This window comes from Channa argus, chromosome 7 (genome assembly GCF_033026475.1).
Source record: "Channa argus isolate prfri chromosome 7, Channa argus male v1.0, whole genome shotgun sequence".
NCBI classification, from domain to species: Eukaryota; Metazoa; Chordata; class Actinopteri; order Anabantiformes; family Channidae; genus Channa; species Channa argus.
In genome coordinates this window covers 24,545,495-24,573,191 of record NC_090203.1, presented here as the reverse complement: position 1 = coordinate 24,573,191, position 27,697 = coordinate 24,545,495, and the positions used below count along the sequence as shown (strand labels likewise).

At 39.0% G+C, this 27,697-nt stretch overlaps 1 protein-coding gene across 1 annotated transcript in view; it reads left to right on the top strand.

Annotated features, from left to right (window-relative positions):
* Positions 1 to 27,697, top strand: part of ascc3 (activating signal cointegrator 1 complex subunit 3) — a 132,436-nt gene that overhangs the window by 78,898 nt on the left and 25,841 nt on the right. Inside the window, exons 13-27 of the mRNA XM_067510491.1 lie at positions 296 to 367; positions 2,115 to 2,249; positions 12,774 to 12,965; positions 13,704 to 13,928; positions 14,646 to 14,765; positions 15,060 to 15,224; positions 16,292 to 16,378; positions 16,504 to 16,680; positions 19,311 to 19,536; positions 20,233 to 20,387; positions 24,286 to 24,384; positions 24,488 to 24,656; positions 25,490 to 25,710; positions 26,954 to 27,039; positions 27,156 to 27,322. Of these exons, the coding sequence (XP_067366592.1) occupies positions 296 to 367; positions 2,115 to 2,249; positions 12,774 to 12,965; positions 13,704 to 13,928; positions 14,646 to 14,765; positions 15,060 to 15,224; positions 16,292 to 16,378; positions 16,504 to 16,680; positions 19,311 to 19,536; positions 20,233 to 20,387; positions 24,286 to 24,384; positions 24,488 to 24,656; positions 25,490 to 25,710; positions 26,954 to 27,039; positions 27,156 to 27,322 (2,296 nt within the window). The remainder of the gene's footprint in view (positions 1 to 295; positions 368 to 2,114; positions 2,250 to 12,773; positions 12,966 to 13,703; positions 13,929 to 14,645; positions 14,766 to 15,059; positions 15,225 to 16,291; positions 16,379 to 16,503; positions 16,681 to 19,310; positions 19,537 to 20,232; positions 20,388 to 24,285; positions 24,385 to 24,487; positions 24,657 to 25,489; positions 25,711 to 26,953; positions 27,040 to 27,155; positions 27,323 to 27,697) is intronic.

The following is a 27,697-nucleotide window of genomic DNA, read 5'->3' as shown; positions in this document are numbered from 1 at the left end:
TATCATTACAGTTAAGCTAGTTAGCTAAATGGAAATGCTGTGCATTTGTAGCTCACAAGTGGAATTTGGGGAAAAACATTCTGATTATTCTATGTTTACATAATTGCTTGAGGCTATAATGTTGATATAATGTGTATTCTCTATGTGAACTATCATTTTTCAGTGAAACAATACTTTCTTGCAGAAGTTAGTTGCACACCAGCAGAAGCTTATGTTACCTGAGTAACACTATGCAAAGATTCACTGGTTACAGTTATAAAACTTCACCATTACAGTGGTTTTGTCCTGTGTTCAGATCCAGCAACTTCATGACACGGAGGAGGTTTGTTACAACAAAGTTCTGGAGCAGGTGAAAGCTGGACATCAGGTAAGAGCTATTCAGAATGATACACTCCACACAGGTACATGTTTATAGTAATCATGTATGAGTGAATGTACTGTAATCAAAGTATGCATGGATTTTCAAAGCATATGCAATATGACATGACTGACATGAGCATAGTCCGATTTAGAGAGGGTATGATTTTAGTGTGAATGTGTGTAATTGATCTTTCTTCCTTCCTATTATCCTTAATAGGGCATCATACTAACCAGATCATCAGTATTTGAAGACGACGATTACTTAAGCTGCATTTCATTTAAGTCAATGCAAAATTCTGGTGTAGTGTGAAAGCTTTGCAAGATTGTAATGCCATTTTCCTGATGCAAAGCCTTTCATTCTAAAATGTGTTTTTTAATTGTTTTTCATTTTCACACAAAGAGACAAGATTGTTTTAGTTTTTTTTTTTTTTTTTTTTCGTTTTTCTAGCAGGCTACAGCACCTTCAATTGTGTCTGCTGACAAATGAAATCTGCCAGTGTTTCAGCTACAGAATCTGCTAATGCTAACACACCCTTTAGAGTCAGCTCTCCTTCACGGCTTAGTGTGCAAACTCAAACAAAATGAAGATAGGGAACAATATTAGCAAAAAGTGTTCCCAAATATTTCTTTGTATTTTTTCATGCAAACAAATTAGAACAGTAATTATTTTTCATAAACCTTTTGGATTGAGCACCTGACATCTGAAGTCTTTATCATCCCAGTGTTACCCACCACCACCCTCCTAACATTCTGCCTCTACGGCCACAGAAGGCCTAGTGGGAATACAAGAGTTGTGAAAGCAGACTATACTGTTTAGCTTGAGCTCCCTATTGAGCACAGTTGTTATCCTGCCTTCATCATTTTATTGCAAGTGCACACATACATACGCATACATCATTTTTCATGCTTTTTTTCCCCTTCTCTCTCCTGCCCATTCGTTCCCTCAGAGACACACTTAATATGAGTCTTTCTGGATCCCTTGAGAACTTGTAAGCCAGCTTGATTCTATTGCACCACTGACAACTTTTTAATCTCCGTGGTTGAAACGATACAATGGTCCAGTCCGGCTCTTAGGGTGAGGCCACTGAGGCCACAGCGCAGTCGGGTTCCTCTTCTTTGCTCAATATTAAATTGTCAAGAAGTGGCTGTGACATATATTAATTTCATCTGGGAGGATCTGATGGATGAAATTTCCTTTCCCAGCAGCCTCCGGGTGGGAAGCATGCTGCCAGAAAGAAGTTTAATAAGCTGAGAAGCCGGCGGTTACTGCCGACAATGCTTCCACACAGCTCAGTGGTGCTGATAAAACACCTTCAATAAATAACATTTGCTGCAGCGGTCTCTTTGGACCCACTGTGTTTGCAGCATACACACAGCTGCTTACCGCATATGTGTGAAGCCATACAATGTCGTTTGGTCTGATAATATATAGTCGAATCTATGTATGTTTGGATAGTGACTGAATTTTTGGCTCCATATTCCAACACAGTAGACTGATAGCTTTAGCTTTTGTCAGAAACTTTGCATGGACAGTGCAGGAGATTTTTATAATCATGCCTCACAGTTTTAGGGTCTATAAAATAATGTTTGTTAAAAAAAAGCATATGTGCAACAAAGTGCGAACAATAAAGTTCACCAAAATAAGTAATCGAAAAGCTCCCAATATGTGCAGAGCGTTCATTTCAACAAAATTAATGCATAACGACACTTGTCTGTTTTCAAAAGGAAACTTGTATCTTGTGTGTGTGGATCAGGTGATGGTGTTTGTCCACGCTCGCAATGCTACGGTGAGGACGGCAATGGGCCTGATCGAGATGGCAAAGAACCATGGAGAAATCTGCTTCTTTCAACCAGACCAAGGTTCAGATTATGGGCAATGCGAGAAACAGGTAGAAAATCCTCTTAACAGTGTTTAGCAAGAGTGCGCTGCTATTTGTTTAGGAATTTTTTAGAGAGACTTGGCAGAATTACACATGTACTGAAATGTCTATCTACAGAGTAACTTTAAGTAGACCTAAACTGTTAGTGTGTTTCTGAGTGTATGCATATGATTATATGTAACAAGTTAGCAGTGAGTATTATGATGTATTGTGTATTTTCTATTTCAGCATTTTCCAACTTTGGAAGTTGTAAGATGAGGTACAACCTATTAGTGGTTCTGCTTCCTGATGATGGTTGCCAAACTAATGACAGAGTAAAGTTACTTTCATTATTCATTTTTCAGATTTCAGCAAGAAAAAAAACAACAGCATTATTGCGAAGGGTCAATCAGTTCACCATTTAAACAACAAAGTGTTTAAGTTTGATTCTGTAGAGTCAATCTGTGAAACAATAGTCGATCTAACAGTTGTAGCAGTCTTGGCATTTCTACATTTACATTTACATTTAGTCATTTAGCAGACGCTTTTATCCAAAGCGACTTACAAGTGAGGTACAAGGCAGCAAAAGTCTAAGCCAAGGAGAAAAGCATCAAAGCAAAGTCCCATCAGAAAAGTGTTCACAGTTCACGAGATGCAAGTGCAAGAAAGAGCAGAAAGGAATTTTTTTAAGAGATTTAAGTGCATAGGAAGATGTGGACCTGAATCTACTGTAACGTCAGCTGGTTTCCGTCGTCCATATTAAAATGAAGCATTATCAGCCAAATATGGGACACACATAAAATTTTATTCCGGGTAAAACAACACGACAACAGTTTACATAAAAAAGTCCAAGAAGACAAAATCTAAGGTGCGAGTGTGTGTGGCAGTCCTAACACAATTCTTGTAAGATGCAGTGTGCTGTCTAATACAGCTCATTATCGGTTGAGTATTATGTCCTTCATGTACAGTGCAGGGTGATGGCAGCATGAGATCACTTCCCGTATTTTTTTACAATCTCATCAGAGGCTTTTTGTGTTGGCAAACTTGGACAAAGGACTATTGTAGTAGGTAACCAACTGTCCTTGAGGCTGGGAGACACCAAACCAATTGTGAGCCTGCAGCCAGCATCAGGTTTTCTCAGAGCAATGTAGACTGTGCTGTGTGTCCGTCACTGTTGGCGCTTATTGGACCCCCCCGGCAGCTTTTTGACCTATTTGACATATAAAATGTTTCAGGAAAAGACACGACACTGATTACAAAAAAAAAAAAGACCTGGGTATTAACAACACCGGTACAATTTGTAACTTGTTATTAGGCAGATGGTTAATTAACATGGATTCATTTACAGTACCTGGTCCCAGGTCTTCTTTTCACACAAGCCCAGAACAGGAAGCCAGTGTCCACTTGTCGGCTCAGGCAAAGAGGACATGGGCCAACGTGGCAGTTGGTCTTGATCAGTGTTCGTTTTTTGATCACGGGTTTGTGTGTCATGGCCCTTAAAGATCATTCACCGAGACTATCTACATGTTTTTTGTGGAGTTCAGCAGCGTGTACCCCGTTTTGGCATTTTCAAATTTCACACTACTTGTGCCGAAATACAATATAAATCTTTGACACATACAGCAAGTCACAGAAAAGGATTTGCAACCAGCCAAACTGAGATGAGAATATCTATAAACCCGTTTTGGGTTTATGAGCTACTGTAACTAAAAATACGAATCATTTTCCACAGTAAATGTTTAGGCGTGACTTATTCTTTTTAATAGTTTTTCCTTCAGACTAACCTGTTCAATATTTATATCATTTTTTTAACTACTGCACTTGTGCACTAAGCCACGTAGTATTTGTGGGAAATGAACTGTCAAAACCAAAGATAACAGATCTGACAATTGAAAAGAGAAAACTAAATTTCCTGATTCCGTTTTGATACTGTATGTGTGCAGGCACAGGCATGTGATCGAGCCACTGTGTGTGTGTGCGCGCGTGTGTGTGTGTGTGTAATTAATGGTCTCTGTGCTGTGAGAGTACACAGAGGTGGAGCTATATTCTCCCTCAGAGGACGGTCAGTCAGACTCCAAGTCCATATTTAAATCTCCTGCAACAGAAGGCAGAGTGATAAATTTAGTAACCTTTTCCTTCATTCCCTGGGGCTGAGCCAAGATTGATGCACCTCTAATCTTCCCTCTGTTTAAATGGGATATGTATACAAATCAGATCACTTTTCATGCTTTCTAAAACTGAAAATAGCAATGACTTTACGTCAGGGACTAAAAAAAAAAATCGTGTGCTGTGGCCTGGTTTGTCTTTGAAATGGTGTCTTAAACAATTGTGGGACTGCTCCTGTGGTATATGTTCATGAATTAATCTAGTTATGCAGGCATTAACTGTACATTAATTCACTCCTAGCTCTTCTGCCTGTGTTCGAACTTAATGAGTATTATCCACTCCATTAGTCCATCTTTGAGTGTCGGTCTGGCTTGCTCTGGTGAAGGAAGGGGCATCAGGCTGATTCCACTCTAAGCCCACACAGAGATAATGCACTGCTTATTTGCACTCTGGAAATTGCCCCACATTAATATTTATAGGTGTTTTTTAATCTCCAATATGCATATGCAGTGAAATCAAGCACCTCTGAGGTGGGTCATATAATTTTGCATTTATTTATCCAGCTTTAAAAGTCCGCAATGATTCCTCTCTATTTTCAGTCTCCTAAAGTTATTTAATTGGCTTTATCTCGGGGATTGTAGAGGCTGTCAGTCAAGCTTAGATATCTTAACGCACCCACTCAACCAATTCTTGTTAAATACCGTTTTTGGGCAGCCAGTGATTATAAAGTGTTGTCGAGTAAATAATGAAAACCTCAGGAAAACACTCTCCAAAATGGAACACGGTGTCACAACAGTCCTACAATCTGGCCTTTTGATCAGGTGTGTGCTCTTAGCTTTTAAAATAACTGATATAATAAAGGAAACCTTGTGTGGGTGTGAGAGGAGAATAGTCGAATATGCTGCTTTGTGAGTTCCCCCCATTCTTGGTTTGTAGTGCCTTTGGAATACAGTTAACATTAGAACATCGAGCTAATAATGCTACTGTTAGTGGTGGATACGTTTAGGGTCAGTTAAGTTTTTTGGTAAACACAAGCCAAGATCCGGGAGTAGCCCAAGGTCTTTTTAGGCTTCATAATGCCGTGTGAAACACACAATTAGCACAGTTTGCATAAACAAACACAATATTACAGACAGTTACATCATGTTATAACATTTTATTTCATTATTATAACACTAGCATCTGCTCAGTTATACTCTAGGTGGTGCAGGTGCTTTAATTATCATTAGAAAAGTTGTCTGATTAGAAACCTGCTGCTCGTATGAGGTATTTTATATAAGCATAAGGAATTCTTGTTCAAAATCAAATGCGGGCATTTATACCACTCATCCTGTAATTACTGTAAATGTCCACAATACTGCCTATGGGGAGTCAGTGTTTGTGGTGTACACTGAATAGTGCATTTAATTATGGATTTTTTTTCTAATGCTTGATAACTTGATTCCTTGACTTAAATCACCAAAAACAAAGATTGTTAAAAAAAAAAAAAAAGAACAACCACAGCAAATAAGAATGCAGCTAACCATTATTTGAATTGAATCTGACAAATATTTTGACCTTGAATCATTTTTACTAAATCTAACAGCGGCACAGTCAGTTTGCCATTTTAAACAACAGTCTAAAACCTGAAGATATTCATTGCACAAATACATAAAGCCAGATTTGTGATTTAGTGTAAAATATACATATAGCCTCATTTTGCTCTGTGTTTTATTCTGCAGTAACAATCCAAGACCAATAGCTGGTGGAGAAGCTTCTTCACCACCATGTTGAAAAGAAACCGAGCAGATCACGATGATGTTTGAGCTAATAGATGTTGAACTGCAGTTATGTTTGCTGAAATTACTGCACAATAGAAAAGAGAGAAGATATTGGAAGAGATATTTAAGATTACTGAACTGACTGCATTATAGGCTGTAGGGTAGGTGACTATGCAATAGCATAAGTCAGCCTCATTATTGTATTTAAATTAGCATTTCTGGCTGGCAAAGGTCAAATCAAACATAAATTCTTCAGTGCAGTAAGTTTTGTAGCATGATAACATAATAGATTTTGCTGCTCAGGGTTAAGTCAACAAATATGGAGCTAAAGTATCAATTGGTTTCATTGCCACCATTGTAATGCGAGACATGGTTCCAGATTTGTGCTGAGTGTGGACCAAAACAAATCCTGAAACAACATAACTGTCCGTTGATAAGGACTTTCTAACATTCTGCCAACCCTGTTTGGGTTCCTGCTAAATCTTAATAAGTAGCCCACAAATATATTGTTCTTTTTTTTTCTTCATACATAAATTGTATTTATTTATTTTTTTAAAGGCTCAGAATTGTCGTAAAACAGCTGGTTACAGTAACATTATTCAAACAAAAATTGCAATTCATAGGGGCTTTTTTAAGCAGTTGTTGCAAATTTGCTGGTCCATTGAGTACAGTAGAACAGGACAGTACATATGGGACTGTTGACAAATAAATAACACTTATTATTAAGATACCTTAATTGTTGGCGTCTGCATATGGGGTTTTCTGACAATAAGAGAATTTTGGCAGCCTTTGCATTCATTTCTTCTTTACTTCTGCATTTGCACAATAAAAACAAGAGCAATTGATAAAAATCTCAAAAAACATGTCTGTGAGGCTGCAATTGTAACTAAGCATTTTGGAGAAGTAAAGAAAAAGCAAGATAAACATAAGAGCAGAGCAGACTGTATATGGCCTTGACGGGTAGTGCAGGAAATCTCTGCCTAAAGCTTTCCGCAGAGTGCTGTATTCAGACGACCATTTGACTTTCATTTGGGCCAACTTTGGCAATCCAGCCTCCAACATCCTCCCCCTCTTCCTCTTCCTCTCTTCACCTTCTCTGCTCTTCTCCACCCCTCGCTTTTTCCTTTTTCTTTTTTTTTTTCTCGATTTCATTATATCCACTTCTCAGAGAGGAAAGCATGTGGTTGGTACCAGAGGATAGATTGTTTTATTGTGGAGGTTAAGAGACATCTTGTGGGCCCATGAGTCCATTACATTAAGGATTCTGCATACAGTACTGTACCTGTTTCGAGTTACTGAAGGCTCTGAAGTAACACCCCTATTTAAAAACTTGTAATCAGTGGGCAAATAAATGACTTAGATTTATTCTTTAAGACTTAAGAAAGTAGTGTTTAGTTAGAGAAGGACAGGTACTGACTGACAGCTTCACTCTACCTGTGAGGACATCTTTTTTTTTTTTTTAACTCTTAATCTCGATGGTCTTTAGATGTGTAACTTCCGTGTAATTTTGTTTGACGAGCTCCTCAGTGCCGATTCAGACACATCATGCCTGCGAGTGTGAAGCCTCCTGGGACTCTCATAAATCACTAGACTTTGCTCATTAATGTCTCTGTTTACTTTCATTTGGTGCTATTTTTACGAGTTTAGTCCAGTGCTGGTCCTTTGATTGCATCACATCTGTGACAACCTGCCTGCACGCTAAATCAGCTCCCAGCACACTGATCAACAACAATAAGCCACAATTCAAAAGGCTGGTGGAAATAGGAATGACACAAAGGAAATGACAAATATGTGTCACCGGAGGGGGGAAAAAAAAAAAATTCTGCTACCTTAAATAGAAACAGCTTTGAAAAATAGTAGGACAGTGTGAAGAAAACTAAGCACTTCTCCTTCCACTCTTCACTATTCCGGTCTTATAGCTCATCTGCAGTCTCATAGCCTGAGGGAGCGGCCTTGCATGTTATCATGGTAGTGTGTAGCAAGTCCATTTCCCTCTTTAATTGCTTCTTCATCAGTATTACGACAGCTGACTCGAGTCTTAATGTTCCGCTGTGCCACCCACCATCTTCAAGAAGCAAAGTACTATCACATACCTGCTTTTTTTGCTTTACACAAAAGGAACAGAAAAGCAGCAAATGCACCCATGCAAAAAAAAAATCACCACGTCCACTTATATATTACATCGCTGTGTTAAATTTTTGAATCAAAAAGTAATATTATGGTAATTATCAAAGTCCCAACCAAGTAACAGCTTGGTATTTACAACAGATATACTGTACTTAGGTAACAGGTAGAAAATACTTAATCTTAATATATATTGTATTAAAGAGCTAAAATAATTAGTTCACGTTTAATAACAAGTTTATTTCAAATCAAATAGTAAATTGGTGTAACTAAAATGTCATGCCCATTTCCTTATTACTGAGTTATTACCCTCTAAATATCTTGTTACAACGTATTACCAGCAACTTTATTACCTCCCAATTACCTTGTCATATCCAGTATCATATATCATATCATATCCCCTATTATTACAGTGCTTTGAAGTGCTAAAAAAAATAGATTCAAATATCAATAAATACAGTGGATTTCACACTTCAAGGATACAAATAGAGCTGCCACATACTCTACAGTGGAACAGATGGAAAAGCTGCCAGTGACAGTATGCTTAGATTTCTTGTGGACATTGACTCCAGCTGTAAGAGTAGAGTGCAACACACAGTAGCATCTTGATAACAGTTGGCATTGGTAGCTCCTTTTTGGCTCGTCATTCGATGCTAAGTAGTCATTAAAGGTCTCATTGTGGACTGTTTTAAAAGAAGTAAATGTGAATAGAGAAAATTAATATTGTAATATTGTCTAGTGCTATATGGTTGAAAGGGCCAATTAAATTACAATATAGACGATATGTCGTAATTTTATCGGTTCACAACAGTATTAGCGACTGTGGCGCAGGAAGGTAGAGCGGTTGTCCACCAATCTCACAGTTGTTGGTTCAATCCCCGGCTCCTCCAGTCACATGTCGAAGTGTCCTTGAGCAAGACACTGAACCCCAACTTAGTTGCTCCCGGTGAGTGTTGGCCAGCTGCATAGCAGCTCCCCCATCGGTGTATGAATGTGTGTGTGATTGTGTGTGTGAATGGGTAAATAAGAAGCAGTGTAAAGCGCTTTGAGTGCCAATAGGTAGAAAAGCGCTATATAAGTGCAGACCATTTATTACAGTCAAAGATTTTGCAAAATACCAAAAGTCCCCGAATTGATGACGTTAGTTTCTTATAAATACAGAAGAACTTTACATTTTAATTATATATATATTTATATTGAACAGACAGGATTAGAGAATTTTAACATTTCACTATTGCAAATTGCTGCAGCAGAGAACAGTTTATTTTGTGTTTTATTCATTTTCAGAGATGTGCTAAATCTGAAATTTGATGCAAACCAGCTAAACTACAACAGAACAGTACATCTGTTATTTTAGGGAAGTGTCACTAAATTGTAAAAACACGATGATGCAAAATGTCACCCCACTTACAATGGATCAGCTACAATATAAAGAGAGAGATTGTGATACAAAAAGTGGAGGGGAGTGGGTGCGAGTGGAATCTCATCCTCCTACTCTCTCCTACCCATCCAGCAATAACAACAATTAGCCACACTGTCTCAATTTAGTAGGTTTAGGTGCTTTATGAGAGTCAGTGCTGGTGGTGATGTGAGGACATCTATGTATTAGACTTCGCCACTGAGCCAAGGTACCATTTGCCATATTTTTAGTGGGATTTTACACTTTGAAAGCTGTAATATGCTGCACAAAAATACTGATGCCTCTACATTTCTAAAAATGCCTTTTTTTTCCCTCTTGTACAATGTTTGTCAAAAAAAAAAACAAAACAAGGATATGCGATTCCTAAAATTAAATCATCCAAAATGCAAAACCAGTTTGTTACACTTACTGCTGTTGTATTTAGTGGCTTGTACAGAAGATATGCCAGCTTCTTAAACAGTTCCTTTCATCTTTGTTGTTTGCTGATGTTCTTCACATAGTTACAACCGTGAGAAATAGCAACTGGAGCTGGCATCTGGCTGTCTGTACATAGGCTGAGCCCTGCAGCAGAGTAGCAGTGAGTGGCAGGGCCTAATGGGACCTGATCAGGAGCTTAGGTCACTGCCATCGCGAATACAGCCATAGTACAGCAGACATCAGCGGTACCTCACCTTAGATTAGAGGCTTGAAATATGGCTGTAACACACTCTGACACCTCAAAGCAAAGCCTTAGCCGTAGCATTTCAATTACCTACCTTTCCCAGCAAACATGGATCTCAGCAGCACAGTGCAGAACCTGGCCCTGAGGAGAGTTTGCCCTGGTTTTCAAACATATATGGCTTTAGACAGCATAGCAGAATTGCTTTTTCTTCCGTTGCATCATTTTTATGGGATTGCTATCTGAATAAATCACTGCTCAAAACATGGAACTGGAAGTGGAGGGGTACCAACATAACACATACACTTCCACATCAGTAGTTAGGTGAACAGGGTCTATATTAGATCTGTAGGGACCAATTTCTCCGATGCCAAATAAGCCTTATACCTCTGTCACTTTCAATCTTTTTACAGTTAACCTTTGCACAGTTAACTTAAAAAAAGAAATCATAGAGCAGTTAAATTAAAAGACTATTGGGCTGCAGAGTACAAAAAACGATTCATGTACATAAAGAGATTTACTCTTTATTTTACAAATGAAGAAATTTTTCAATAGGATAAATATAACTTTAAGTAGCCTTTTCCAATTTGAAACAATATTGTACCTTTGAAATGGCTGTACAGCATCTGCCTTGAAGTTAGATTAAATGTCTGTCTTCTGTCTTGGTATTACAGTACTTGGTCTGAACACAGCTTTTGACACAGTTGACCACCAGAACCTTTATTGTTCCACAAACATTTCCTTTTAATCTTGATATGTTATTTCATTGAGTACCATTGGTTTCCCTTCCTACAGTGAGGTGTGTAGAAATTAGGACAGTGCATTGTGGCTCTGTACATCACATTAATGGATTTATAATGGATAACCTGAATCTGAAACATGGTGAGGGTGTTATGGTTTAGGCATCTAGATGTGAAAGGAACTGGTTCTCTGGTATTTATTACGGATGTGACTGCTAATAAAAGCAGCAGGAGGAATTCTCAATTGTTTAGCGAGCTTTATTATCCAGTACAGATGTTTGAGTGCTTCAAAACTCATTAAACATTTCTTCAAAGTGTAGATTGCCAACGGCTCAAACACGGAACGATCTGCAGTAGCCGAGTTCATCAGCACACCCAAATCGATTGAGAAAAGATTTTACTAGATCAAAGGAAAGGAGTGAAGACACAGCAATAGCAAAGCAATCACTTTTACGAAATGAACAAATTTACAAAACTTTTAAATTAAACTTGATGGCAAATCTTACTTTTTTTTTCTTTTCTTTCCAAACTCACTGTGGTTGTGAGAGAAAAAATTATGGAAATGTGTCACTGCCCCAACATTAATGCATGTGCCTGTATGCTGGTGATACATAGGTTTATGAAGCTGTGTCTCCTTATGACACCGGACTCATTAATGCGTCTTTTAACATGAACTACTTGGGTAGGGTCCAGTGGTTTGATTCACAGTCAACTTCTAGGTACGTGTCAAAGTGTCTTTGAAGTGGCCCACCAGGGGCAACTTGGGTGGGATGGCAGCCACCACCATCAATGTATGAGTGTGTGTATCAATGGTTAATTATAAGCAACATAGCACAACTTCAAGGCCTCAAGTTACAAATCTGATCAAAGATCCTTTTGACTCAAAACTGTCAAATTTGTTACAAATGATTCAGACATCTGCTGCCAGGGTGATGACCAGGGACACAATAAGAACACGTGTACAGTACATCGATAAAGTCTTTCAGTTTCCACATAGACGTAAAACTCCTTTCACTTGTTTTCATAGCACTTCTGCTAATCTGCCAGGCTACGGGGAATTGCTAAAGTCGTTATGGACAGACAGACAGTCAGTCAGTTAGTTGGGAACTAAGTTACAAATCAGGTCTTCACCTTTATCCACAAGCTTTGCAATCAAATTCAGACATTCAGTGCAACCTAGACTGTGTGTGTGTGTGTGTGTGTTTGTGTGTGTGAGAGAGAGAGAGAGGCAGACAGCTGCTGGCAGTAATGGGCTTTCTCTTGGCAGTTCAGAGGCCTGGTGAGCACTGACCTCCAATTAGATACAGCAAGACGGTGAGTCCTGTGATGAGGACTCCCCTGAAGCCGACCCAGGTCAAAGAGCTGCAGTCAATGTCCAGCACTTATTTCAATATGACTCTTTGTGTGTATATGCAGACGCTAATTGAATGGATAGGTTACACCTCGGCAGTGTATTACAGTTCCTCTTAAGAGGCTCATTAAAATGTTTAAGGTTGTGTCAGAAAACTGTTGGTTCAACTACTGAGCTACTTGCTTGTGGCACCAGAGTGAATTTTATTCTAGGTTGTTCCCGTGACAGTTTCTGTTATTCTAGGAAATGACTTAGGCCAATAACTGAGTCCTGGGGTTTTTCTGCTGTAGAACAAGATATTGGATCTGGGCTCACTTCCCATCTCTGACAGCCCAAATCCCCGTGCTACATTTCTCAAGTGTTTTACTTTCTAACCTCTCTTAACACATTTTTAGATCCAGCGTTCCAGAAACAAGCAGATGAAGGAGATGTTCCCAGAAGGCTTCGGGATCCACCATGCTGGCATGCTAAGGTCTGACCGCAGCCTGATGGAGAGCATGTTCTCAAAAGGCCACCTCAAAGTGCTGGTCTGTACTGCCACCTTGGCCTGGGGAGTGAACTTGCCAGCCCATGCAGTTATCATCAAGGTCATTCATTTTTTACCTTTCTCTGTTTTGCTTTCTTTCTTTTATTTTAGTTATCTGGGGTTCGGCTTGTGTATTCAGCAACATTTGCTGCTTGTATATTGAGTAAACATAGCTGAATTGCAAAGTCAGGGGAAAAAGTAAAAACCCACTGTGTGTTGTGACACCTGTCCATTAGTGTACCTTCAAATGTTTATGCTGACCCCTTGCCACCACAACATTAATACCACCAGTGTGTTAATGAAGGGATTTGTCAGTACTTAGTTATCAGGGTTTGGCTTGTCGGTCCAAAAATGTAATATATTGATCATTACCCATTACTTTATTCATACTTGATATAAGTAGTTTACGTATTATTGCGTACACTATTATGCAACAGGAGCATGTTACTGGCAGAAATTGACATAGGTTTCTGTGATTCCAATTAAATGTAAAATGTAACTCAATTATGCTATTATAGCATGGGACATACTTTAGGTGTGTTTCTGCCATCAACTACAAAGTGAGCTAATATTTTCAATGAAATTGTAAAATGTCTCAGTTTCAACGTCTGATATGTTGTTTATGTTCTATTGTGAATAAAATATGAGTTGATGAGATTTGCAAATCATTGAATTCTATTTTTTTTTTTTTTTTACATTTTACACATCGTCTCAGCTTTTTTTGAATTAGGGTTGAACATATTCTCAGATAGGTTTCCAGGTCTCTGTAGCCATCTCTTTTGTCTTGTGTCTATAACAGGGGACTCAAATCTATGATGCCAAGCGCGGTGCCATGGTTGATCTGGGCATTCTGGACGTCATGCAGATTTTTGGGCGTGCAGGACGTCCCCAGTTTGACAAGTACGGTGAGGGCACCATCATCACCACCCACGACAAGTTGAGTCATTACCTTACCCTGCTCACTCAGCAGAACCCCATCGAGAGCCAGTTCCTGGACAGCCTGGCTGACAACCTCAATGCTGAGGTCAGTCTCTTTTACACCCTGTTTGGACAGGACTAAAAGTAATGTTTTCTTCTTTCTTTAAGTTGTAGAAACATTGCTTTTTTTCTTCTTCTTCTTCTTCTAGAAAAATAAAGACGGTAGAGAAAAGGAAGGGTTTTAGTGTGTGTTGCTGTATCAGCAAGTGACAATGGATTAACTGCAAGTTTCAGCAGGTTTCATCACCCTGTATTATTTTGGAGTGAGATACGTTCGGAAATGAGTTCCATTTGTGTGGGAAACAAAATATGCACCACCCTGCATGTTTGCGTTGTTTCTTTATTACTGTTGAGTAAGAAAACAGGTTTGAAATATTTGTGTTACATATTTGGACTTAATAGATTATAACACAACACAAACACAGTGTCGCATGCACATTTGGCTAAGTAAAAATGTTCCTTCGTTAGAAATTAATTCAAGTTACCTTTTATTAATAATCAAGGGGGATGCAAACTTTTGCTGTGATTATCATTAATTTAACTTTGTTTTTTTAATATACTCCTTGACCTTTTTTTCAAATTGAAGGTGATGCAGCCTTCACTGTTACTTATTGTGTGAAGTGTTGCTGTAAAGAGTAGACAGGAACAAGACTAAACAGTTTGTGTCTACACTGCAGTTTTTCAATAAGACCACTAGGTGGAGGCAAAGTCTAGTGATCTTAGTGACTGTCCCGTATGTTTCCCCTTCCCTCTGCTGCTTCAGGTTGCTCTGGGGACAGTCACCAACGTGGAGGAGGCGGTGAAGTGGCTCAGTTATACTTACCTCTATGTCCGTATGAGGGCCAACCCGCTGGCGTACGGCATCAACCACAAGGCTTATCAGGTAAGTCATCTCTTAATTAGCTGATTGTGTGCTGCAAAGTTCTCTTCAGAATTTTTTCTCATGAGTTTTCTCGGTGTAATGTGGGACGCATGTGGTCAACAGTTAAAACATAACGGTGAGTGATGAACGTATAATTTTTATTATTTTTACTATTGTGACATATTGAACATGTGGTAAAATATAAAAATAAAAAGCAGATATACTGCTTTAGACTTATGAATTATTGCTAATATTTGAATCCTGTATAACTTCGGTCTGTCGGTGGAACACATTGAAATATTCAAACTGCTTCAGATGGATCCTGGCTTGGAGCTGTACAGAAAGGAACTGGTGGTGGAGTCTGGCAGGAAACTGGATAAGGCCAAAATGATTCGCTTCGAAGAGCGAACAGGCTACTTCGCCTCCACTGATCTGGGCAGGACCGCCAGCCACTTCTACATCAGATACAACACCATACAGGTAGTATTGAATGACCATTAGGTGCAAAACCATGGGATAGTTTAGTGTGAGACCGGTCATATGTACGTTTTCTTGTACTAGCAGTACCATGCCAAACAAAAGAACTAATAAAATATAACAAACAACAAAGCGGTGTATATATAGGGTATATGTTATAACTGTAAATCATTTCAGGTCTTGATAACGCAATTTATCTGATCTTAGGTTGAAAAGGTAGTTTAACATTCTTTAGTTTCGGTTAATTAACTGAATTTGAGTCAACCCATTCAGCAAACTCAAGATATTAAAAAAAAATGATACTAAATTGACAGATTTGTTTTCTTTTTATATTTCTCACCTTCAAGTTTCAGTTCTTCCCCTGTGAAAGTCATTTTGCACAAAATTACATACAATGACAACAACTCACATTGTTCCCATTGACATAGGTGTCTGCTGTTAGGGACTTAAGTCAATACTAGGGCGACTGTGGCGCAGGAAGGCAGAGCGGTTGTCCACCAATCTCACAGTTGTTGGTTCAATCCCTGGCTCCTCCGGTCACATGTCGAAGTGTCCTTGAGCAAGACACTGAACCCCAACTTAGTTGCTCCCGGTGAGTGTTGGCCAGCTGCATAGCAGCTCCCCCATCGGTGTATGAATGTGTGTGTGATTCTGAGTGTGAATGGGTGACTGAGAAGCAGTGTAAAGCGCTTTGATTGCCAATAGGTAGAAAAGCGCTATATAAGTGCAGACCATTTACTAACTTAGGTTGTTCACTGTAGATGGTTCTAATGTTTTGGTCCCCTCATTATCTTAAAATAGGGTTGGCCAAACATTAAGACCACTATTGAATATAATGCACCCCAGTATGACTGACTATGAGTTTCATCTACAGCAAAAACAGAGAAATTTCAACTTTTATTTATTCATTTAGTTAAATATTGAATTGCAGTAAATTGTGCATTTGAGCCTAATGAAGTGGCCAGCGAGTATGTATGTATGTTATCAGGTTATTTTAATCTTCAAGTTACACATAATGACCTTATGCCAAACTCTACTAACTTCTAATCCTTTTTCCTCCATCTGTGAAGACGTTCAATGAATGTTTCAACTCTCAACGAACAGAAGGTGACATCCTTAGCATTGTCTCCAAGTCTGAGGAGTTCGAACAGCTTAAGGTGAGAGCTCATCGTTTATATGCTAAAACTAGGACTGTCAGGGTTTCTCAGTCTATATTTAAACTTTACTCTAATAAAAACTCCGGTATCGTATGAAGACAGCAGCGTATCCCATGTGTTGGTAGGTTCGTGATGAGGAGATGGAGGAGCTGGAGCAGTTGCTGTGTAACTACTGTGAGCTGCCAGCTGCAGGTGGGGTGGAGAACGGCTATGGCAAGGTTAACATTCTGCTGCAGACGTACATCGGCCGAGGAGAGGTGGACAGCTTCTCCCTCATCTCAGACCTGTCATATGTGGCACAGGTTAGGGGAAAGAAACAGCACACACACACACACACACACACACACACACCAAATACATCCATTAATCAAAGACACAACCAACACATTTCAGGGTTCAGTCACGTCTTCCTTTGGTGCACTGTAGCACTTGGCAGTTGTTTCTTGTCCATGCTGATGCCACACTGGATGTTTTCTTTCCAGGGCAGTTCCAAGTAAAAAGTAGTATTTCCATGTAGTAGACCAAGTAAAAGAACCACCAAAATACAGCTTTAATTAAGTTTTTGGACTGGCATACATAAAAATACTGAGTAATGCTTAATATGTGTTTCTTTTACTAATTACCTTCTTTCTTTTACTAATTAACTAATGGAGAGAGTAAAATGAGAAGATGTTGAGGCGCCCCTTATTGAGAATTTAGTGAATAATTTATACTTTTTATGGGGGGTGGCAGTGGCTCAGTTGGTAAAGTGGTCGCCCACTGACCAAAGGGTCGGAGGTTCAAGTCCTGATACTGAACCCTAAACCATCCATCCCCAGCTGTGCAGTGCCTGTCCCAAGCCCGCTAAAATAGGGGATGGTTGCGTCAGGAAGGGCATCCTGCCCATCCTGCCTCTGCCTCACATGGCTATCATTTCCCAAAGCCAATATTGCATTTCTCAAAGGTTTGTTTGGTCTGACATTTAGTCAGAAAACTTACAGGAGATAACCTCTTTACTATCACTGAAAAAAAAAAAAAAATAAATAAATAAATAAAAACAAAGTGTTCATAACAGAAAAACATGATGAAAATGATTTCTATAATAAAAAAAGGATTATTGTTTCTTGTTTTCTGTTAATTTCTCGAGTGTAAATATAAATCGATTTGTTATTTTATCTGAAGTATTGTCTTTTGATACTAAGGTAAAGTTTGACTTTCAAAATAATTTTATAAGACCGGGGATAAATGTGTACTTACATCATATTTTTTTAAATACTCGGAGCCTATTGATACACTCTATGCCATGTCTTTAAAGAAGGTACAGAATGATAGTTACAATAGTTGAGTTGGTAACTAGTACAGTACTTTATTCTATTAAATGGACATTTTAAATATTGAAATTCACATATACAGCCCATCTCCAGAAAAGTTGGGACTTTTTCAGATTGCAGTATTCTGAATGATGTTAATTGCTACAGATGAGAACATCATGACTGGGTATTAAAGTAGCATCCACTTAAAGCTCAGGCTTTGTGATAAAAAGTCTGTGGCTGAGTTCAAAACATTTTTTTTTCAATGCAAGATTGCGAAGAATTCAGGTCTTTCACCATCTACAACACATAATATAGTGAAAGGTTTCAGGAACTCTGGTCAAATCTGAGTGCTGTAAAGGCCACAGGGTGGAAACCACTGTTGTCCTAAGGCAGCCTTGCATGAGAAAGCGTCATCCCAATGTAGTCACATAGCACCCCTGCATCTAGAAACACAAGCTTGAATATACAAGGACGAAGCCTTGCATCAATCAAGCAGGTTTAATTGCCACAGTTCTCTGGTTGTATTGGGGTAGAGAACTAGAGAAATGTAATTTCTCCAGGGGGATTTCTCTGCCAGGTACCCATGTATTCAGTGTTCTTATTAGCCTTTTCGAAGAGCACATGTACAGGACCAAAGGCTGCAGACAGGAGTAGTGGCTGGATTAAAGGACAGATCATTATCTGGAGGGATGCCTCCTTGTATCTAAAATCTGTCTGAGTGAAAGCAGATTTAACACTAAGTGGCCTGAAGGAGCCTGAATACATTTATCTCACCTGCATATTATATTCAATTTAGACAGTTCATGCTTAGAAACTGCCTCTCTGAGTACCAGGTTACTTCAGTGTATATAAACCCATTGCCTTTTATCGTGATAAAAGATTTCCCAGTGGGTAACGGCCCAAAAATCAAATAAGTGTAGTAAAAATGCAGCACTGAAGTTTGTGTTTGATTTTCCAATTTTGGAAATATATACAATAATTGATTTTAAAATCAGACAAAAAACTGGTGGTTGTGCTAAAGAAGCTAGAATTTTATTTTTTTTTGTTTGACAAATGAACAGCGGTAGCCTTTGGTAGTAACAGAGTACAAACTACCGAATGGGGAGGTTGGCTTTGAAATTGGAGAGGAAAAATATATTTTTTGGAACATCTGTTTTCACTGGATTGCTGGTTTTCCTTACTCACTCAACTATCAGAGGCCTTTCAGATTTCAATAACCCCCCATAATAGTAATTTCAGTCCTCACCAAATAATCAGATCCCATCAACACCCAACCGAATCAATCACAGCTTGAGTAGATTTGAGCGGATGATCAGAGGGTAACACCGTCTCCTAAACTCCTTCAGAACTGACACGAGCTATCCATCAGGGTGCAGCTGTGGTCAACCTGGACTTCCTCACCCAGTCACATCTCCTCCTGACCACCCTTAATAATTACCAGAATACAGCATGATACATTACAGCTGCTGCAAGTGACTTCAGCTCCAGTACAAATGTGTTTCAGTTGTTTCAGTCCAACGTTAGTGTTAAACTAGTTTCTTTCTTAGCAAAGAGGAAACAATATGTCAAATGCAGCAGTAATATGTGGACATATGTTCCAGGATTGATGTTGATTCAGTCTGTTTTTTTTCTTCTCACAGAATGCTGCTCGGATTGTCAGGGCTCTGTTTGAGATAGCTCTGAGAAAACGGTGGCCGGCCATGACCTACCGACTGCTCACCCTCTGTAAGGTGATTGACAAGCGGCTGTGGGGATTTGCCCACCCCTTGCGCCAGTTCCCCCACCTCAGCCACATTGTACTGAACCGGCTGGAAGAGAAGAAGCTCCACGTGGACAAACTGAAGGAAATGAGAAAGGATGAGATTGGTAAAAAGAACTAAATCTGTAGCTTTACTAGTGTATAGACTGTATAGAAAGATTATTGTTAAAATACAAGCACGGCTGTAGCATTTATTTGCCTAAACTGCAGGAAGAACCAGGACTTTATTGGAAAAAAGGTTTATATTAGACAATGTATTGAGTATGTTTTACATTATGTGTTACATCTTTCACAGCACTGTTGCCAACTCAACAATATACCTTGTTTACCAGATTGAGAATAAGGAGCATCAGTTATGTCATGCTCAGCTTTCTGCTGCCACCAGGTTCTCAGTGATTGACTCCTTATGTCCAACAGTCCTTTACTGCATCAGCTACTGCCCTGGCTGTTGTTGGGCGAGGTGTGGTACATCCTGTACAGATCGCTGATATTTCCTCAACACGGAGTTTGTAATTACTTACTGTCCTGGTTGGGTTTTAATGTGAAACATGTGACAGTAGTTAAAAGTAGTTGATAGCAATCAGAGAACAACAAAGTTGAAGTACAAGTCAAAGCAACAGAGTGGTAGGTACAACAGTTTGTTGTATTGATCGTATTAGTGCTGTCATACATTGTAAGGAATTTAGCTGACTCAGCTGCTATTTCAATATTAGCTAACATTTGAATCTAACGCTCTTGCATGCAGTAGATCAGGTTTATTCAGCACATTATCAACACGTTAATGCTCGGTGTTATGTTCCCAGGTCACATGCTGCACCACGTCAACGTTGGCTTATCAGTGAAACAGTGTGCTCATCAGATCCCCTCAGTCACCATGGAGGCCAGCATCCAGCCAATTACTCGAACCGTCCTACGTGTTCGTCTCACTGTCACACCTGACTTTCACTGGAACGACCAGGTAAATATGGACGGTACAGTACACACATTAACACGCAATCATGCTGCTGTCTCCACAACAAAAATTCTTCAAATCAAAACATCAATACATATTTCTCTGTGTCTAAAAATTGTACAACATGTCAATGTATGAAGTTAGGTGACTTAAGATGAGAAAAAAATACTTTTTTTCTTAAAATTAATTTTATTATGCTGATTATATTATACACTCTGGACATCGATCCAGTCTATCTCAGGGCTAACGCAGATGGACATACACAGACTTTCACACTCAAATTCCCACCTGCAAAGAATTTATAGTCACCGATCAACCTAACACGCATGTTGTTAGACTGTGGGAGGAATCCTGAGCACCAGGAGGAAACCCACGCAAGCATGGGGAGAGCACGCAAACTCCACACAGAAAAGCCACAGTTGGCAGGTAGATTTGAACTGCGGACCTTTTAGCCATGAGGCGGCAGCTTTTACCACTCCACCACTGTGCTCCCCAATCAAATACAGTGATTTAATAATAACCTGATCACTAATATGCTGCCTCTGTTGCCTTAACATGCCTCCAGATGTTATTATGTCTTAGTGTCCTGCAGCGTGATCCTGTGTTTAGCTTTCACAGGTTCTCCCCCTGATTGCTTAAAAACTCGGTTTTCTTTAGAGATAAACTCCCACTTGTCTCATTCATATTTATTTTATTTTACACAGTGGGAGAGTTTAAAGGGATTGTTGACTGTGTTATAAGGAGCCCCGATGCAGAATTCAATGCAGTTATTTTTATGGATTATCCAGCACAACCACATTGCTGCAGTAAATATATGTTTCCAGTGGTGTGGGCTTTTTTTAATGACACCACAAACTAAATTTCCTTTCTCTTGATTGTATGAAAAAAGATCAGAGACAGATGTCTCAGAACCAAAACTATCTGGATACGTAGCATTGTTTTTTAATTTGTTTGCTTTAAAGAGACAGTGCTACTATTCTTTTGAATAAGATATAATGGGTATATAAAGGAGGATTAACGGTTCCATAACACTTAAAATTGCAAAGGTTGAAGTGACCATGACTATTGGCCTAAACCTTGTCTGTCCAGTCATAGGAAGATCATTTGATTTCCATGACTTGATAGTACTAAAGTTCTGAGGACAACTTCTAAAAGCAACCCTGTCTCCTAGATATCAACTTTTAGGTTCCCTGTGAAAAAGTGCCTTTTCAGTGACTTGAGAAATAGGGGATTTCATCATCTTTGGTCAATAATATTATTAAAACATTCAGAGAATCCAGAATTGTCACTGTACATAAGGGACAAGACCTTCTGTACTTTTAGGTTCATCTCAGTTCCTGAATACTTAGGAAGGAGCAAATATTTGATATCATAAAACACATTTCTCATTTAAACATTGAATATGTTCAATCAAATAAACATCCCTTTTATTTACATTTTAACAACATTTCAGGAAACGGGGTGTGTATCTGGCAAGTTGCAGATATGTTAACATATTATAAACATATCAGTAAAATTGTGATGCTGAACATCTTCAGTACCGATTGTAGTGGCTATAACATTATCAAACTTCCTAGATTGCAGATTAATACTGTGGGCATCAAAAACCCTAAAATTAAACACATGGAAACAGGTACTGTAATCAGCAAAAAAAAAAAAAAAAGTAAAAACCTCTTTGATCTTTCAAAGTCACCTCTTACTTTTTCACATCTTTTCCATTCTGTCAGCCAGGTTCATGACGTAGACAGAAGGAAAGCTTTTCCAACAGTGTTGAAAAAGTTCCCACATATGCTGAGCACTTGTCGGCTGATTTTCCCTCACTCTGTGCTCCAACGTATTCCAAGCCGTCCCACTTACCGAAGGTTTCTATGGACTAATTATCAAGTTATCTAAAGCAGCTCTCCATCATTCTGCTTCTTAGTCAAATAAAGCTCACTTACTACTGGAGACATTCTATAGTGTACATTATATAGTGAGTAGCGAATGATTGAAAAAGAAAGTACTTTGGACATATAGTCTTGGACTCATCAGACTAGAGTGTACTGGTCTTATGAAGGCCCAGCATTCCGCCCATTGGTCTTCCTCTGTAGTGACTACTTTACACTCTCATGTTCAAATATAACATCAACATCGAGATCTACAACCAGTCCTTTTTGACATGATTATGGACATAGCATGCATCATATAGGGTTCAGACTTGATTCAGGGACAAACATTAAGATTAAGGTTACGAAACAGAACTTAGGCACTCACAAACTCTCTTTGTACCAAAGTGAACACTGACATTTCCTCTAGCTTTCCATCTCTCAATCTCTGTTAACGGCCACACAACATACATTGGAAGCTCTATTTTTTTTTTATTTTTTCTGATAGTGTCTTATCATAGTAACTTGTAAGCATGTGCACATTTTGTCAGACAACATATTAATAACCTGGATTAATAACCCAAATTTTGCACATCCCCAACTACACATCAGGTTAACGAAACTCAATAGCCTGAAACTCCTCCCATCCTGGGGATTGTTAAACTAACAAACACCACATGTAACAACCAAAAAATAATTAATTTAATTTAGTTGAATTTAATTTAGTCGAGTTCTTGCCATCATGTGGACTCCTACTGTAGTCAAGTGGGACTTTTTTTTCCTGAGGGTCTGTGTCAAACTCATTAAGGAGGGAAGAAAGTGCACCCCTTTCCTTTTAGGAAGGCTTGCCAACTGTTGCACTCATATCATTAAGCAGTTCTTCCAAACAAATGCTACTGTTAGGATTAAAATGCGATTATTGACCTTCGACACATGTAATTCTACAGTAATTCTGCAGCACATGCCAATGTATAACAATGAATGTTATGACAAAAGACAAACAGAAAAAAATCCCGTTGTTTTTCCTATTGATGTAAGAATATACTCACTTTTCAGAGTCACGTTTTAAACCACACTGGGTCAAATGTATATTTCATGGACTTTAAGTTTAGTCTTTGGCCACATCTAACCTCTTGGAAAACTGCCAATCCAAGAAAGGCTGGATCTAAATTAGTTCCCTACTATTTATTGAGCAGCAAACCCCGTAAACACACCTAAACTACTAATTGAGATAACTAGTATAACCATAGTCACATTTTCACATAGGAGAAAAGAATCGCTTCTCCTCTTATGCTGTTATTCTTACAACCATAGAATCTCCATCTGTCCTTGAGACCCAGAATGCCTCCAGTCCTCTCCAAAATGTCCCACCTCAGTGGGCAGAAAGGCCAGAGGAAATCATGGGAAGCTTAGTGCAGAGTTTGTCATGGAATCTGAGGGGAACAGCATGCTCATTGTACTGGAGCTGAATATGAAGATGAATGTTTATGTCCGATTAGCAATGCATGCTGCAATCATGGGAGAGTGGTAATGGAACACTGGCTGGCTTAGCTCTGATCCGGCTGCAGAGCCAGGACACATGTGTCGACACATGAGCCGCCTCCCTGATGGCACCCAGGAAACAGACCACACTCATTCATTATGATACATATTGCCACAGTCCTGAGAATATAGTTTATTGTTCTTTAGACCAAAACTGGCAGTGGATTTTGAAGGCTGGTATTTAGTGTTTTCTTTTGAAAATGCTCATTGTCGATATGTGTATTTTATGTCTATATGTGTATTTTAGGCTGTCTTCTTACTCATACTTTAAGGTAGCATTGGCTGTACCTCTGCCTGCTGTGTCCCAGTTTGTTTGCTCAGTGTGCTTTAATATTGTGAAATGAAAATTTAACAATAAATACATTAACCCCCAATTGTCCCTACAACAGTTCATCGGTATCAAACTGAGCACAGTTCATTGCTACTTGTAAAATGGTGGAAGTTGCCTGTTAGGTCACCAAAGCTCTAATTGAAATTGTCCTTCTTTCTTGGTACAGGTCCATGGGTCAGTGGGTGAGCCCTGGTGGCTATGGGTGGAGGATCCCATCAATGATCACATCTACCATTCTGAGTACTTCCTCCTGCAGAAGAAACAGGTTTAGGTTTTTCTCTCTCCACCCATGTGAAGACAGGACTCTGCTGTATCCTTGTATCATGTAACATCAGTAGTGTGTAATTGTGTGCATGGTTCACTTCTAGGTGGTGACAGGAGAGCCTCAGCAAATAGTGTTCACCATTCCCATCTTTGAGCCGTTACCCTCCCAATACTACATCAAGGCTGTGTCAGACCGCTGGCTCGGGGCCGAGGCTGTCTGCATTATCAACTTCCAGAATCTCATTTTACCTGAGAGACACCCTCCACACACTGGTAAACACGCGCATGTTCATGTTGTCACAAGAGGGATTTAACGTAACATGCATTTAACTCTTGGCATGTTATAAGACCACTAGCAATTCATTGACTGTGTAACATTGCCAGTTGCTGTGGTCAATTGTTAAGAGTGACATATCTCCTACCAAATATTTAATGTCTCTGAAGTATCACCTGTTATAAATCATGTAAAAAAATCACACAAAGGTTATTTCTTGGGGAAATAAATGAATTGGCAAAACAGCCATCCTTCCTAAATCCAGACATTTGCAGCTGCATCCTCATTCAGCTTTTACTTTGAAAAATGTCATTAATAAATTGTTAATTTATTGAAATTTAAGAATCTGAACCCAGTGGAACTAGTTTTATACTGAACATGTTGCCTTTGCCTTTGTTTTGGATCTTCACATGCTGACACTTGCACTGAACATGCATATCACTACATTGAATATATTGTGTAATTGCATGTAATGAAAGTGAAATGAGTAGTTTTACATATTTTTAGTTAATACTTATTTTAATCCGAGCTGCATTGCTGTCGATAATGTTTTCAGTATTTCTTAAACACTTGTCTTTGCCATTTATGATATGTAAGAGTTGTTAGTGCTTCAATATATGAACTGAATCAAAGGCATATTTGCCTCTAAAAATGTCTCTTTATTTAAAAAAAAAATTTAGATGAAAATAAGTGGTTTGTTTTTGATAACTGTTTAAACCTGAAACAAATTGTGTGACTAATGTGTCTTATATATTGTAGCTTTTGCTAGCACAGGCATAGCTGTATGAAACAAATCCAGCTTTATCTTCTCATTTTACTCTCTCCATGTCAGAGCTGTTGGATCTGCAACCACTGCCGGTGACAGCTTTAGGTAACCGGGAGTGGGAGAGCCTGTACAAGTTTACTCACTTCAATCCCATCCAGACTCAGATCTTCTACACGCTCTATCACACCGACACTAATGTCCTCCTGGGGGCGCCAACTGGCTCTGGAAAAACCATAGCAGCAGAGCTGGCCATGTTCCGGGTTTTCAACAAGTATCCAACCTCTAAGGTTAGACTTCAATGTTCTGTCTGTAGGTCAGTTTTGGTGTTGAGTGCGGCTTACATCTGAACCTCAGAACCACCAGAAAGAACATTGGAACCTGTTCAACCCTTCTGAAAAAGTAATATATTTTAACTGTGAGGACAGTTCTGCAATTAGCCAAACGTCTTCCAGCAATTATAATGTTATAAAGATGTATTAACAACGGGCAGCTCACATGGGAGCATGATTCAAGATCCCAGATTCAAGATCCGTAGTGCACTGTTATTAATTTATGGTGCAATGCTTATTGGGAACAGTTTATTCTTTCAAGTGTCACGGTGAGCGGTGCTTAATATTTAATATTTATTCCCCTGGGTGCTCAGATTTCCTCCCACAGTATAAAAAGACATGCATGTTAGGTTAATTGATGACTCCAAAATTAGGTCTGAATGAGGGAGAATGATTCTCTGTCTGTCTGTGGCTCTCTGTGTTGATGCTGAGATAGACTGGAAATCTTTCCAGGGTGTGTCCCACCTCTTCCCCTGTGGAAGCTGGGATAGGCTCCAGCCCCCCTGATGACCCAGTATTAGTGATTACAGATAATGGATGGATATTACATATACAGAATGAAATGTTTTTAAATGTTGGGCCTCCACATGCCACCAGAACAACTTGAGGGGCACCTTGGCTTTGATTCTCCAAGTCTCTGAAACTCTACTGGAGGAATGGAACAACAGATTTCCTAAAGATATTTTCTTTTATGGTGTTGATTTTTTGTTTAATAGTGATTGAGTGCACTGTAAATGTAAATCATCTGCACTTATATAGCACTTCTCTAACTCATGGGACCCAAACCACTTTACGCTGCTTTTCATTTACCCATTCAGACTCAGAATCAGACACCAGTGGAATGGAGCTGGGAATCAAACTAACAACCTTCGGATTGTTGGACAACTGCTCTTCCTCCTAAGCCACAATTGCTCTACTGTCTTACATGTTGCTTTAAAATCTCCCATAGGTGTTCAAGTGGGTTGGGTGTGGTGATTGTGAATTGTGTGATTTGAACCGTTTGCATACTCACATACTATCAGAATCTTTACTTTAGCTCATTAAACAGCATAGCACACATCACCTGAAAGCTGTTATTGGACAGATCATAGATAATATGGGAGGCAGTGAGAATGTAGTTAGATTTTATAGTAAACTTATCCTATTTGAACCATCTGGCAATGTTTGTTTTATTGAAATTAATTTGTTGCCATTTGTGCAGGTTGTGTATATCGCCCCTCTGAAAGCTCTGGTACGAGAGAGGATTGAGGACTGGAAGGTCAGGATTGAGGAAAAACTGGGAAAGAAGTAAGTGGAAACAGACATTTAGCCCTCACATCATGTTCAATAGTTCTGTTGAATGTAATTTGAATTCTGGTCATGATGGGAAACAATATGAAAAATGTATCTTAATCTGTGTGTAGGGTGGTGGAACTGACGGGTGATGTGACTCCTGACATGAAAGCTATAGCGCAGGCGGACCTCATTGTCACTACACCAGAGAAATGGGATGGAGTGAGCAGAAGCTGGCAGAATCGAAGCTATGTTCAGAAAGTTGCCATTCTCATCATTGACGAGATCCACCTCCTGGGTAGGAGCTAGAGCTATACAGCTACCGTATATATAGTGCTTTCAATGAGCTTTTCTTGTGTAAAACTCTTGCAGATTGAATTTGATAGTTTACATTTAGTTTCTGATTTTTTTTAACAATTTTGTTTCCGAAAGCAGATGTGGAGTCTAAGGCAGCAGCTCTTCAGCTTTATTTATTTACAAGCACAGAAATGCTTCTACATAATTAAGGACAAGATTCAGGAAATAAGCTGAATAATGTTTTTAAACTTACATACTGTAACAAGAGATGGTATTAGTGTCATCTTATATCATGTTTTAATACACGGAAGTCAGAGGGAAGTTTAAAAGCATTAATGTGCATTTACATGCTAAACTAAAGCCATAGAGAATAAGT